General features: G+C 39.1%; 1 protein-coding gene across 2 annotated transcripts in view; it reads right to left on the reverse strand.

Annotated features, from left to right (window-relative positions):
• Positions 1–919: 919 nt before the first annotated feature.
• LOC131163907 (protein LNK1) overlaps positions 920–13,650 on the reverse strand; it is a 43,729-nt gene continuing 30,998 nt past the window's right edge. For both annotated transcript variants that reach the window (XM_058120730.1, XM_058120731.1), the window contains exons 8-9: positions 1,340–1,475; positions 920–1,253 (exon numbers count right to left, since the gene is read on the reverse strand). In XM_058120730.1, the coding sequence (XP_057976713.1) occupies positions 1,134–1,253; positions 1,340–1,475 (256 nt within the window). In that variant the 3' untranslated portion in view covers positions 920–1,133. The remainder of the gene's footprint in view (positions 1,254–1,339; positions 1,476–13,650) is intronic.

The raw sequence follows: 13,650 nt of genomic DNA on the forward strand, positions 1-13,650 counted from the left end.
TTAATTTATTATTTCAATATAAACATTATTATATTAACTTTATTTAACGGTGACAATAATTTTCATTCTTTCATTAAATAAGAAACTGGGTATGTACCCTTAATATCCAGTTAGTTAGTATACATACACACCTCTCATAAAAAGGTAGAAGGGACTAATTTCTGTTGACTCCTAAAGTTCAATAAAAAGATAGGAAGCACTCTTAAAATTTTAAAAATTCCATGAACCTATTGATAAAAAAAAAAATGACCAACTGTGAACTTTCCTTTATATATAGTTTTTAGGGCATATGCATCTTCTTGCCAAAGCTGTGAGGTCAGTAAAATTGGTGAAACATCAAATAAAGTTCAAATCTTTTTGCAAGATTCAGGGGAGATAGAGAAATTTTTTTAAAACCTTAATGCCTAATGTTTCGGTTAGCATCTCAACAATTCTTTTGGCACTTCACTCGCAATATTCTATACGATCTTAGTATTACTCGGCCTATTTAATATCCAAGCAGTTCAGGTGGTGCACTGGAGAATTAATTTTTGTTTAGATTTTTTCTTTAGATGATCTGCATAGCCAAAACGCAGAATATGCATCTTTTTGCCCTAAAAAATATACAAATTTTAAATGCAGGACATTGTTTCAATGCAACACATCTTGCCCAATTTATTAGGGAAATTGTGAACCTATAAACCAGCACGATCAATTACTGTAAGGATCTCGTTTTGGAAAATCTAAGGCCAAGATTAGCAACCAAAGGATTATTAAAAATCAAAAAATGAACTAATCCTGATTACATTTTTTGAGGGCGATCGATAACTGGAACAGAAAAGTTTAATTTACTTATTCACAATCAAGAGAAAATCCAAGAAGTAAACGGTTGGAACAATAAGATGCAATTTTTTAAGCAAAAAAAAAAAAGGAACAGGGATGGATAAACAGCTTATCATGGAAAACATAAGTTTGTGCACCAGCATACAAATAAAACCAAATCTCAGAATTTTACATACAAAACATGGTACCAAACCTGGGATCTACGTTGGAGTATTGTTAAACTTAAAGGGTTATTCTACATTGTCATGTTGCAGCAATTTCAGAACAGGCATCAATTGGACCTGCTGATTGCCCAAGCTAACAAACAGTTCTCATTGCTTCTTGTCATCGGTGATCAGCAACGTTTGATCACCACCACCACCGGCAGTTGTTCTGTCATTGCAAACTAGTTTCTCCGCCAATACAGGAGGACTAGTAATAGACCCATGCATCTGTTCATTCAATTCCATGAAAGTGAGACCTCGTACTAAATAGTCATCTAACACTTGACTATATATATTATATTCAGAAAGCTTACCAAGGTATGAGACTTGTGACCCAAAGCATCATTTGCAGGTGCTAAGGAAGGGTCTGAGGGCCTGTGAAACAGTAAGTGTGCTATAGATCGATCGATGGGATTCGTGTCGGTCTCCATATCAATTAATCCAGGACACCTGCATATAGTCCATTACATGACATCAAGTACGGAGAAAAACTTCACGGCTAGCTTAACCTCCATATTAGAAAACCCTCAGAAGAATCAAAGAGAAGTTAAAATAAGATAATTTACAATTATGTAGATGTGAAAGATATTGTTTTCCATCCCTGAACTACTCTTGCTCATGTATTAAAATGTTATTTGCTTAGCTCTATCTGTAGTCTTTCTTAGGGTGAAACTGGAACTTCAGGAGAAACAACCCAAGTGTGTTCGGACACACGCAACACTCCTCACCAATGCTAGACATAATAATAATTAAAAAAGAAAATTCTACAACCACCAAACGTAAGGCCAATATAAAAACAGATAGCAGTAGTTTCACAACTCTGTTTAGTAAAACAACAGAGCAGGTGATGAAGTCTTATTAGCCACCAACTCTATAAACAATGATTTGTATTCATCCAATTTCAAATCATGCACCAAACCAAAGCCTTTACTTTAGAAGGAATGTTGTCCTTCCACAAACTTTTCCAAAATGAAAAAACTCTCAATCAAGATCCAAACATGATAAGAATAGAAAGATGTGCAAGAAAAACCTCTCAATCAGGATCACAACATTTGTCCAGAGATAAGACAACCGAGCACAACACTAGAAAAGTAAATTTGACACATCTCCATAAGATTACAAAAGAACGGAAGATTCCAAGAGATATTAGAGTAATATTGAGTGTAAATGTTACCTTGTCCTTCATGTAAACTATTACAAAAATGAAAAAACTCTCGATCAAGATCCGAACAACATAAGAATAGAAAGATGCACAAGAAAAAAATACCAAAGCCATCAGGATCACACCAAAGACATTTGTCCAGAGAAGACAACCAAACACAGAACTGAAAAAGTAAACTTGACCACATCTTTATAAGATAACAAGAGAACAGAAGATTCCAAGAGATATTAAGAGTAATATTGAGTGTAGAAGTTAGTAAAAAGAACATCATAATTGGCGGAAGGTTTTATAGACATAGAAAAGCAACAGAAAGAGGAGTATCCTCTGTCCACAAGACTTCCCAAAAAACAGATTTTAGAACCATCCTCCAACCTATAATGAACAGAAGAAACAAATGTGGAATAGTTACAAGATATAGATTTTGAGGGTTGCACTGGTTTTTTCCTAATATGAATATTGATGTCAAAACTCCTGAACCTCAACCTTCCAAAATAATCAAGAGTTGCATCTTTGATCATGAAAATAATTTGAATTTTATAATTTTATGAATATCTCTTGCATTATTGTCGCTACAAGCTCAAAAGTTTCACAAAAGAATTCCATGTTGTACTACTAACTCCAATATTTTTTTTAAATCAAAATCAAAGTTCACATCAACATAAAATTTCACTACTTTTGAAGCCATGAAATTTTGGTCAAAATTGAAATTTAAGGCCTTGAGTAAATTTTGGTTACAGGTAAATGGATGGATGCTAATGTGCATTTAAGATGTTCTTATGAGAGCCCTTGGAGGTGTATATCACAGCTTTAATCACTGCTTATTAAATATACCAAATTTGAGGATGGTGATGTGCGCGCGCGCGCACGCGGGGGTGGGGGGTGGTGGTGGAGGGCTTCATATTCATTTGTGGGAAGATGATGGGTGATTCGGCACTTTGTATTTCATTTCTTTGTTTACATCTGTTGGGGATAAACCTGGAGCAACAATCACACACGAAGAAAAAAAAAAATAATCATCCACAATGGAACACCGGATATAACATGGTTCGGTCGAAATGACCTACGTCCACGGAACACACACCACTGCACTATACTGGGAGAAATCTTACAAGGAGGAGGAGCCACACTGCTCAACTCACTCAGTCTCTCTCTTTCTCTCTCTCTTCCTGCAATTCTCTCTACGTACAACCTCTCTGCACTCACAGCACTCACACTACACACAACACATCTGCACAATCTCCACACACATGTATATATACATATAGAGAGAGTAAAATTCAAACATGGTGGCTTTATGTCAACCATGGTGGGCAAGGCAGGTGGAGGGTTGTTGGTCTCCATTTACTACAGGTCTCCAATTTCAACATAAGCTGCGGGGAAAGCTGCTGCTGTCGACGACTCCACACCTGCAATCTCAAATCTCAACAATCTCCCACTTGGAGACAGAGACAGCATCTCAATCAGTGTATAAACAAATGATGTGCTCATGTCTGTCTTCAAGGATGAAGACCAACCGAAGTTGAGCACAACTTCAGCTTCTCTGTAGTCACCACCTTTGTCAACATGTCAGCTGGATTTCTGCTACCTTGAATCTTTTCAAGTGTCACTACTCCATCTTCTAATAGAGATCTGATGAAGTGCTAACGCAATCTGATATGTTTGGTTCTGGAATGAAATGCAGAGTTCTTTGCCAAATGTATCGCACTCTAACTGTCGCTGTACAAAACATTCCTCTCCTGTTTTAACCCGAGCTCTGTCCACAAACCCTGAAGCCAAATCATCTCTTTGCTGGCTTCTGTCACTGCTACGTACTCAGCTTCTGTAGTGGATAGGGCAACAATCTTTTGTATCTGCAACATCCAACTAACAGCTGTTGTGCCAACAGTAAACACATATCCGGTGGTGCTCCTGCGGTGATCAACTTCACCAGCAAAATCGGCATCTACATACCCTTTGACTTTCAAGTCTCCTTTTCCGAAACATAAGCACTTATCAACAGTGCCTCTGAGATAGCTGAAGATCTACTTCACTACTTCCCAGTGAGTCTTCCCTGGATTAGACATGAATCTATTAACTGCTCCCACTGCTTGACCAATGTCCGGTCTGGTGCAAACCATGGCATACATGAGACTTCCAATGGCTGAGGCATAAGGTACCTTAGCCATGAAGTCCTTCTCTTCATATGTCTGGGGGACCTAATCCTTGGAGAGGCGAAAGTGTCCTGCCAAAGGTGTATTTACTGCTTTGGCACTGCTCATGTTAAACTTCTGTAGAACACGGCTAATGTACTTACAATGTTCCCTGTTGCTTATCTCTGGAGATCCGCATCCCAAGTATTTGTTTCGCTGAGCCTAAGTCCTTCATGTCAAACTCCATTGACAATTGCTGCTTCAATTTCCTGATCTCTTCTATATTTGGTCCTGCGATTAACATGTCATCAACATATAACAACAGAATGATATAGCTATACTGATACCTCTTGAAGTAGCAACAGTGGTCGACATTACACTTTAGAAAATCATTCTTGTGCATAAAGCCGTCAAATTTCCGGTACCATTGTCTGGGAGCTTGTTTGAGTCCGTACAAGCTCTTCTTCAACCTGCACACCAGATTCACTTTACTTTTCTCTGAGAATCCTTCTGGTTGATGCATGTAAATTTCTTCATCAAGATCACCGTGAAGAAATGCCGTCTTTACATCTAACTGCTCGAGATGTAGGCCCTCTGAAGCAACAATGCTCAAGACTGATCTGATGGTTGTCAGCTTCACAACTGGTGCAAAGATGTCGGTGTAGTCAATTCCTTCCTTCTGCTCAAGACCTTTAACTACCAACCGAGCCTTGTACCTCCTGGAGCCGTCATGCTCCTCTTTGATTCTATACACCCACTTGTTGTGAAGGGCCTTCTTTCCTTTGGGCAACTCAGCTAGTTCCCATGTTCTGTTGGAGGTGAGGGACTTCATCTCGTCCTTCATCGTAAGCTCCCACTTGCTCGTATCTGCCACCCAACATGCTTTATCATAGCATTCGGGCTCTCCTCCATCTGTAAGAAGTAAATAATCTATATACCTTCTGTTTGGTACATGAGGCCGAGTAGATCTCCTAAGCTCCAAAGTTGGAGTAGGAGGCAATGGCGCGACGATCTGCTCCACTGGTTCCTCCGCCTGAGGATTCTCGACATTCTGCTGTTGTGTCCCGACACATTCTGGGATATCATCCATATCTACATAGGTTGACTCCATCTGAACTAGTTCGAAGGATTTTGCTGTGTGCCTATCTTTGTACATCACCCTTTCGTTGAAAATCACGTCTCTGCTTCTAATCAACTTCTTGTTTTCATCATCCCAAATACGATACCCATATTCATCTTCTCCGTAACCGACGAAGGTGCATTTTCGGGACTTAGGATCGAGCTTGTTCCTGACATGATCACTGATGTGTACATATGCAATACAACCAAAAACTTTCAAATGTGAAAGTCTCACCTCTTTTCCGCTCCATACCTCTTCTGGTATACGATGGTCCAAAGGTACTGATGGACCCCTGTTAATCAAGTACGCTACTGTGTTGATTGCTTCTTCCCAGAACTGCAATGGTAAGTCTGACTGTATACACGTGCTTCTAGCTCTTTCAGTCAACGTTCGGTTCATCCGCTCTGCTACACCGTTGTGCTGAGGCGTACCTGGCACAGTTCTTTCCATCCTGATACCGTGCTCGTAGCAAAATTTCTTAAACCTGGTGTCTTTATACTCACCGCAATTGTCTGTTCTCAGCTTCTTGATTCTCAAACCAGTTTCGTTTTCAACCATAACTTTCCATAACCTGAAAGCATCAAATACTTCCGACTTATACTTCAAAAAATAAACCCATACCTTCCGAGAGTGATCGCCAATGAACATGACGAAGTAATTCCTTCCGCCTATGGATGAGACGGGCGTCGGTCCCCACACATCTGAGTGGACTAGTTCTAATCTCTCCTTCTTTGGGGCACAGGTGTTTGTCTGGAAACTGACCCTCTTTTGTTTCCCAAATATGCAATCCTCACACATGTCAATCTGCACTGACTGTAGACCACTCAATTTTCCCTTTGAGTGCATCACCTTAAGTCCTTTCTCGCTCATGTGACCAAGTCGTTGGTGCTAGATGTTGCTATCGTCGTTTCCTGCAGCAACTGAAATAGACATGGAGGCATTGGAGGTTAGATAAAGTGTTCCGCTCTTCTTACCTCTGGCAATCGTTAGTACACCCTTTGAAACCTTCCATTCATCACCATTGAATGTCGTTGTGTGTCCCTCATCTGCCAGCTGACCCGCTGAGATCAAATTCTTTCTCAGGTCTGGAATATGTCTGACATCCTTCAGCTTCCATACTGACCCGTTTATATTGATCTTCACAACTCTCTTGCCGGTTATGTTGCAAGGTTGATCGTTGCCAAGGCACACCTTACCGAAATTACTTGGTGTGTAATCCTCTAGGCAATCTCTGCAGCAAGTGGCATGAAATGAGGCCCTGGAGTCTAAGACCCAAGACTCCTGCTTACTCTCTAGAGAGCATATCAAAGCATCTTTTTCTCCTGAGGAAGAGGCGAGATTTGCTTCTTTCTTCGCCTCAGATTCCTTTCTCGAACCTTTACACTAGTTTCTGAAATGCCCAGTCTTTCCACAATTCCAGCACTCAACATTCTTTGTGCCCTGGGAACCTCTAGGATTTTTGGATTTGGACCGCTTGGTCCTAGATATGCCACGATTGTTAGATCGTCCATGCCCGCTTCCCTTTCCTTGGCTTTCCACATTCAAGGCTAAACTTGAAGTGGAGACATTGTTCAATTGCATTCTAATCTCCTCCGTCAAAATCATGTTGATAACCTCGTCGTATTTTAGCTTCGATTTTCCTGCAGAGCTACTGATCGCAATGACAATACCTTTCCAACTCTCAAGCAGCTGACTGAGAATTAGTAAGGCACGGATCTCATTGTCAAATGTAATCCCGACCGAGGCGAGTTGATCCGACAGCTCTTTGAAATTATTCAGGTGTCTGCTGAAGCTTTCACCTTCAGACATGCTCATGGTAAACAATCTCTTCATTAGATGTACCTTATTTGTGGCTGATGGCTGCTCGTACATATTAGATAGCGCATCCATAAAGGACTTGATAGTTGTCAAGTGTTTGATGTTGAAGACAACAGACTTTGCCAACATCATCTTGATAGCTCCGAGAGCTTTTCGGTCAAGCAACTCCCACTCGCTCTCCTTTATGGACTCTGACTTCTCCTTCAGTGGTAAGTGCAACTCTTTACCAAATAAATAGTCTTCAATCTGCATTTTCCAAAAATCGAAGTTCGTGCCGTCAAACATCTCGATCTGAGAGCTCTTTTCGTTCGACATCTCGATTCACTGATCTGGAGACGGAATTAACTCAAACGGACAGCACGATTGGATTTGGAACGGCTGAAAACCCTAGAAGTGGCTTAAGTCGCTCGAAAAACGGACCCGAAATGGCTTCGAAAAGCCTGGTCAAACTCTTGGTCAACTCTGATCAAATTTGGTCAACGTGGCAATGGGGCCCACCTGCAATCGTGTCAATGTGGGGCCCATAGTTTGGCGTGGCAGTGTGGGACCCACTGCTGACGTGGCGCTGACTCAGTTGCTGACGTGGCGACTGATGCGGCTGCTGACTGGGCGGCTTACTTGGTGCCACATGGTGCTTGACAGGGCGCTGACTGGGCGCGGGTCCCGCTGACGTGGACCTTCTTCTTCCTCCTGCTGACTCGCCGGTCGATCGCCGGCGCATAGACGCGCATGGATGGTACCACCAACTACCTGCCGGCGCGTGATGGCGCGTCGGAGCGCGTGGAGACGTCCCTGGACGTTGGCGGTGCGTGTAGGCCCGTGCAGGGTTGTCTGAAGTCGTTTGGAGCTCCAGTTGACACCGTTTGCTTCGTCTCAACGAGAGGAGTTCGATGGTGGCCTCAAAATTAAATTTTGAGCTACTGGACAGAAGCTCAAAATCCGGGAATTTTTCTCTACTCCAACCAAGCTCTGATACCAATTGTTGGGGATAAACCTGGAGCAACAATCACACACGAAGAAAAAAAAAATAACCATCCACAATGGAACACCGGATATAACGTGGTTCGGTCGAAATGACCTACGTCCACGGAGCACATACCACTGCACTATACTGGGAGAAATCTTACAAGGAGGAGGAGCCACACTGCTCAACTCGCTCAGTCTCTCTCTTTCTCTCTCTTCCTGCAATTCTCTCTGCGTACAACCTCTCTGCACTCACACTACACACAACACATTTGCACAATCTCCACACACATATATATACATATAGAGAGAGTAAAATTCAAACATGGTGGCTTAATGTCAACCATGGTGGGCAAGGCAAGTGGAGGGTTGTTGGTCTCCATTTACTGCAGGTCTCCAATTTCAACATAAGCTGCAGGGAAAGCTGCTGCTGCCGACGACTCCACACCTGCAATCTCAAATCTCAACAACATCGTCTTTCTTCATTGTATAACGGGATTATTTCTGTTTACTTGCTATCTAATTGTTACTTGCCATCTATTGTGGGAGAATTTTTCATGGGATTTCCACTTTCATAGGTCTCTTAATGAAAGAGAGGTGGAGAACTATCATCTACAATCGTCTTTGTCGGCGGATGTGTAGAAGATGGGGCTGGATTCTTCTGGGGACTTCTCTAGTATTTCTTTCCGAGATATTGATCTAGGAGAGAACATAACCTTTTGGCTCTGTTGTACTATTTGGAAAGCCAAACTCCCTATATAATTAAGGTTTTTAGTTGATGGTTGTTCTTAATAGAGTTAACACTAACAATGTGTTGCAGAGTAGGAAGCAATGCTTTATCTTAGACACGCATGCTTTTGTTTTAATAGTTGTAAATCACCCTATCATTTGTTTATGCATTTTTCTTTCTCATGGAGTATATGGAACAAGTTATTTGGTATTATTGGAGAAAATTGGGTTAGTCCTGTTTTGGTAGAGGATAAGCTGGCAATTTCCTATTTAGGTTTTGGCAGGAATAAATAAGGGTCTCAAGGAAATGTTTTTTTTTTTTATATCAAAAGAAGAAGTTCATTAATAGATTAAGAATATACACGAATGAGAATAATAAATCTCCTTAACAAAATCTGGGAGAAACCAGATAAAAATACAAAAAAGAGACAAGAAAGAAAAGGGGAAAATCCCCCCAAAAAAAAAAAATCAAGCTCACAATATCAAACCGACAAACATCACCAATTGTGCTGATTCCGCTGAATATCCAAAAAGCTCACCCCCTTAAAATTTCTGTGACCAACACACCAAAGAGATGCTATGTAATGAATCTTCTCAAAAACCAGCAAAAAAGTAAACTTCTTCCCCGAAAAAATAAATGCATTATCTTCCAGCCACAGCCCCCACATCACTGCAAAGAACGCACATTTCCAAAGTCAAGCTCTGTCCTTTCTCCTTCCAAAACTGACAAATGGAACTGCCAAAAAATCCTCCACTGTCTTTAGACAAACCCAGCACTCTCCTGGAAAAACAAATAACTAACTCCATGCCCACCAGGAAAAATCACAATGCATAAAAAGATGAGATGCCGATTCCAAACAGTTAAAACAAAGCACACAAACATCTGTAGAGAGTGCTCTCATTGGTCTCCTAATCTGTAACAAGTTACTGGTATTGATTCTATTAAGCACAACCAACCAAATAAAAACCTTGACTTTGGGGGGGACTTTGACCTTCCAAATAGAATTGTAGAGAGGAGAAGAAGAGTCAAAACAACTAAAGAATTCACAAAAGGATTGACAAAAATACACCCCCAAAAGATCCAAGGACCAGGAATGACTATGTCTGCTTCCAAAAAAATGTGCAACAGTTATTTAACAAAACTAACAAATAGGGTAACTTTTCCAGCTCCCAATCATTAAGGGGCCTCCAAAGGTGAAAACCCAAGAAAGCAAAGGACCATCCAAGTCAACTACAAAAGAAGTGATGCTACTATTTTTCCCTGAGCTCAAACAAAAGAGACATGGAAAAGAGGTGGACAAACCGAAACTCCCCAATCAAAGATCTTTCCAAAAACAAACATTATTTTTTTATAATAAAAGAAGAATTTCATTAATAGATTAAGAATATACAGCTAGGAGAATAAGAAATCTTCTTAACAGAGTCCAAACATCCAAATGAAAAAACAAAAAAACAGCCTGAAAACTTAAAAAAGAGAGAAAAGAACCAGCACGAACAAACAATCCAACACATAATGCCAGTGGTGCTGAATATAAAAAAAACCACCCCCTTAAAATTCCCCCACCCCACACACCAAAGAAAGTCAAATGATCCTTTTCCCAAACCAGAAAATTTGATGACTTCTTCGCTAGAAAAATACACACATTACACTCCATCCACAACCCCCAAAATACTGCAAAAAAAAAGCTCAATTCCAAAGCACTGCCCTTGCCTTTTTCCTGCCAAAACCAACAAAAGAAACTGCCAAAAAGTTCTTCACTGCCTCTGAACTCACCCAACATTCGCCTAAAATACCAAATAGCTTATTTCATACCCTCCAAGAACTATCACACTGAATGAACAAGTGCGATACAGATTTTGAACAATTAAAACAAACAAAGACAGCTGGAGATAGAGCCTTCTAAGGTCTCCTAACCTGCAGCAAGTTATTGGTATTAATTTATCAAGCGCAACCAACCAAATAAAAGCCTTGATTTTAAAGGGGACTTTGGCCTTCATAATGGATCTACAGAGAGGAAAAGATAAATTAGACCTATCCAGAAAATCAGAAAAAATTACAACCTGGATCCAAAGACCAAGACCTACTATCCTCCTACAAAGAAAAATGACAGTTATGACGATAGCTCTACCACGTCCCTATTGTTTAATGATCTACGAAAGTGGAATCTAGAAAAGGCCAAAACAATTTGGATCAACAAAAAAAGAAGAAACGGAACCATCTTGCCTTGAGCGCAAGCGAAAAATTCATGGAAAATAGGTGGACAAAACTGCATTCTCCAACCAAGGATCGTTCCAAAAATGGAGATTACTAACTCTTCCCACTAAAAGTTTAATATGGGGAATGAAGAGGGGATAACTCTATAAGAGATAGCTTTCTATGGACTCTCCGAAGAACACCTAAATCTCAAATTGGTATCCCAACCATTCTGGTCTAATCCATTCTTACTTTTAACAACTAAATGCCACAGGAAAGAATTCTCTAGTGGAAACCACCAAAGCCATCTAGCCAAAAAAGCTGTTTTTTCATACACCAACTTTCCCATATCCAAGTGATCCTCCTATTTAAACCTTCCTAAACTTACCAAATGATCCCTTAAACTCGCTACCCTGACCACAAGATGTTGCTCATTATCTGCTCAATCTTGCTAGCAACCCCCACTGGAATCTTAAAAATTGAAATGAAATATAATGGGATACTAGAAAGACAAGCCCAGATGAGCATAATTCTACAACCTAGAGAAAAAATAACACCTTTCCACCCATCCAGACTTAGAAACCCTTTCAACAATAGGATCCCAAAAGCTAACATATCTAGGGTTTCCCCCGAACCCCTGGATAGGACAATGGCCAATCCAAAACACTACAACCCACCTCTGCAAACAACTCCCTAACACTCTCGACAAGCATACTAATAGCCACAATACTACTCTTCATATCAATCTTAAGCCTATAAACCTTCCCAAGACATGAAGGAGACTCAAAAACATGACCTTAAGTATAGGGACAAAATGAGGGAATAAATATGAGAGATAGATTTCCACGAACTTCCTTAAAAACATCTAGACATAGTTGTCAAATTGAGATTCAAATCGTGAATCAAAATTCCAATCTTGGGAATCAAGAATCGAATCGTATCACTTGGTACAAGTTTCCAAAATAAATTCTAAATGACATGCATATATTGATACAAAAACAAGTAAAATAATAAAGTACATTTAAATTTTGACAATCAAAAAAAAGTCATATTTCATGCGTATACTTTCCCTAAACACATGAGAAGTAAGAGCATGAGTTAGGAAACATTATTAAAATAATTACCTTTATGCTGTTTAAGGGAAGGAATTGAGAAACAATAGTTAAAAAAAAATTGAAATTTTGGTGTTTATCAACAATTTTTAAAAAATAATACTTCATGCATATTTTTTTCTCAGGTTTAGAAGAAAAAATAAATAACCCAAGAAAAGGATAATAATTGAACAAACTATTGAAAAACAAACTTTTGAATCTTAACAACAATATGAAACATTAGTACAACCATAGGCAATAAGTGTTTTGCCCCTTCTTTTCAATGGCAAAACACTATAATACTAGAGTGAAGAATGGTTTGTGAAGGCCTGAAGTTCTATTTTCTCCTTTTATTCAGCACAAAATGGACTTAGACAAAGAAATAAGGTAATTTTGCATAAAAAAATAGTAAAAAAAAAAAATGCTGTTTTGGTGTTTTTAATCTAATTAGATTTGTTAGGATATGATAGGTCCAAAATCTTGTGAATCGATAGATTCACGTTGATTCGATAGATTGACAAGATGAGTCGAATAATTCGGCAACAACTTATTTGTTTTTAGATTCGCTAGTAAGAGTCAAATTAATATGGTGTGGAATTGTTACGAATCGTGAATAGTAAGATTCTAACAACTATGCATCAAGATCACAAACTGGTATCCACTCATTCACATCTAGCATAAACTTGTTTTTAACAACTTTATGACAAAAGGAAGAGTCTTCAAGGGGAAACCGTCAAAGCCATTTTGCTAGGAGAGCAGTGTTTTTAGACACCAAATTTCCAAGACCCAAACCACCCATGGAAATGTGGGTTATATGTTGTGTTGTCAGATATTTATAGGGGTCGCAAAATGGGTCAACAGGTCAGGTTTGGGTCAAGTCATAAACGAGTGGGATTTAAATGGGTTGGGTTCGAGTTGACCCATTTACAAATGGGTAAATAAATCATAAACCCAAAGTCACTCAATTAATAAATGGGTACCCATTAAGTACCCATTAAAAAATATATAATATATTTATTTTAATTTTTTTCTACAAAACTTCACCAAATATGAGTTTGGTTCATTTAAAAAAAACAAGAAGAAGCATTTATTCTTTTCTCATTCATATCTTGACATTTTTTTAGCTAAAAAAATTTTTTTATTATTTAATTTATCTTTTTCTTTAATATTTTTTAAAAAAATAAATATCATTTTTCCTCCTAAATATTTCAAAAAAAAAAATATGGTTGTATAACTTGTATTTTATCTCTATTTGTTAAAAAAATACATGGTACATCAAACATGCATCAAATATCATAATTTATACATAGATATAAATTTTAATATCTTTTAGTAAAAGCCTAAATGTGTGACCCGGCAGGTACCTGATCAGAATCCGGCTAACCTGTTCATTAATTGGGTTAGGTTTGGGTTGACCCA

The sequence above is a fragment of the Malania oleifera genome, chromosome 9 (assembly GCF_029873635.1).
Source record: "Malania oleifera isolate guangnan ecotype guangnan chromosome 9, ASM2987363v1, whole genome shotgun sequence".
Lineage (NCBI taxonomy): Eukaryota > Viridiplantae > Streptophyta > Magnoliopsida > Santalales > Ximeniaceae > Malania > Malania oleifera.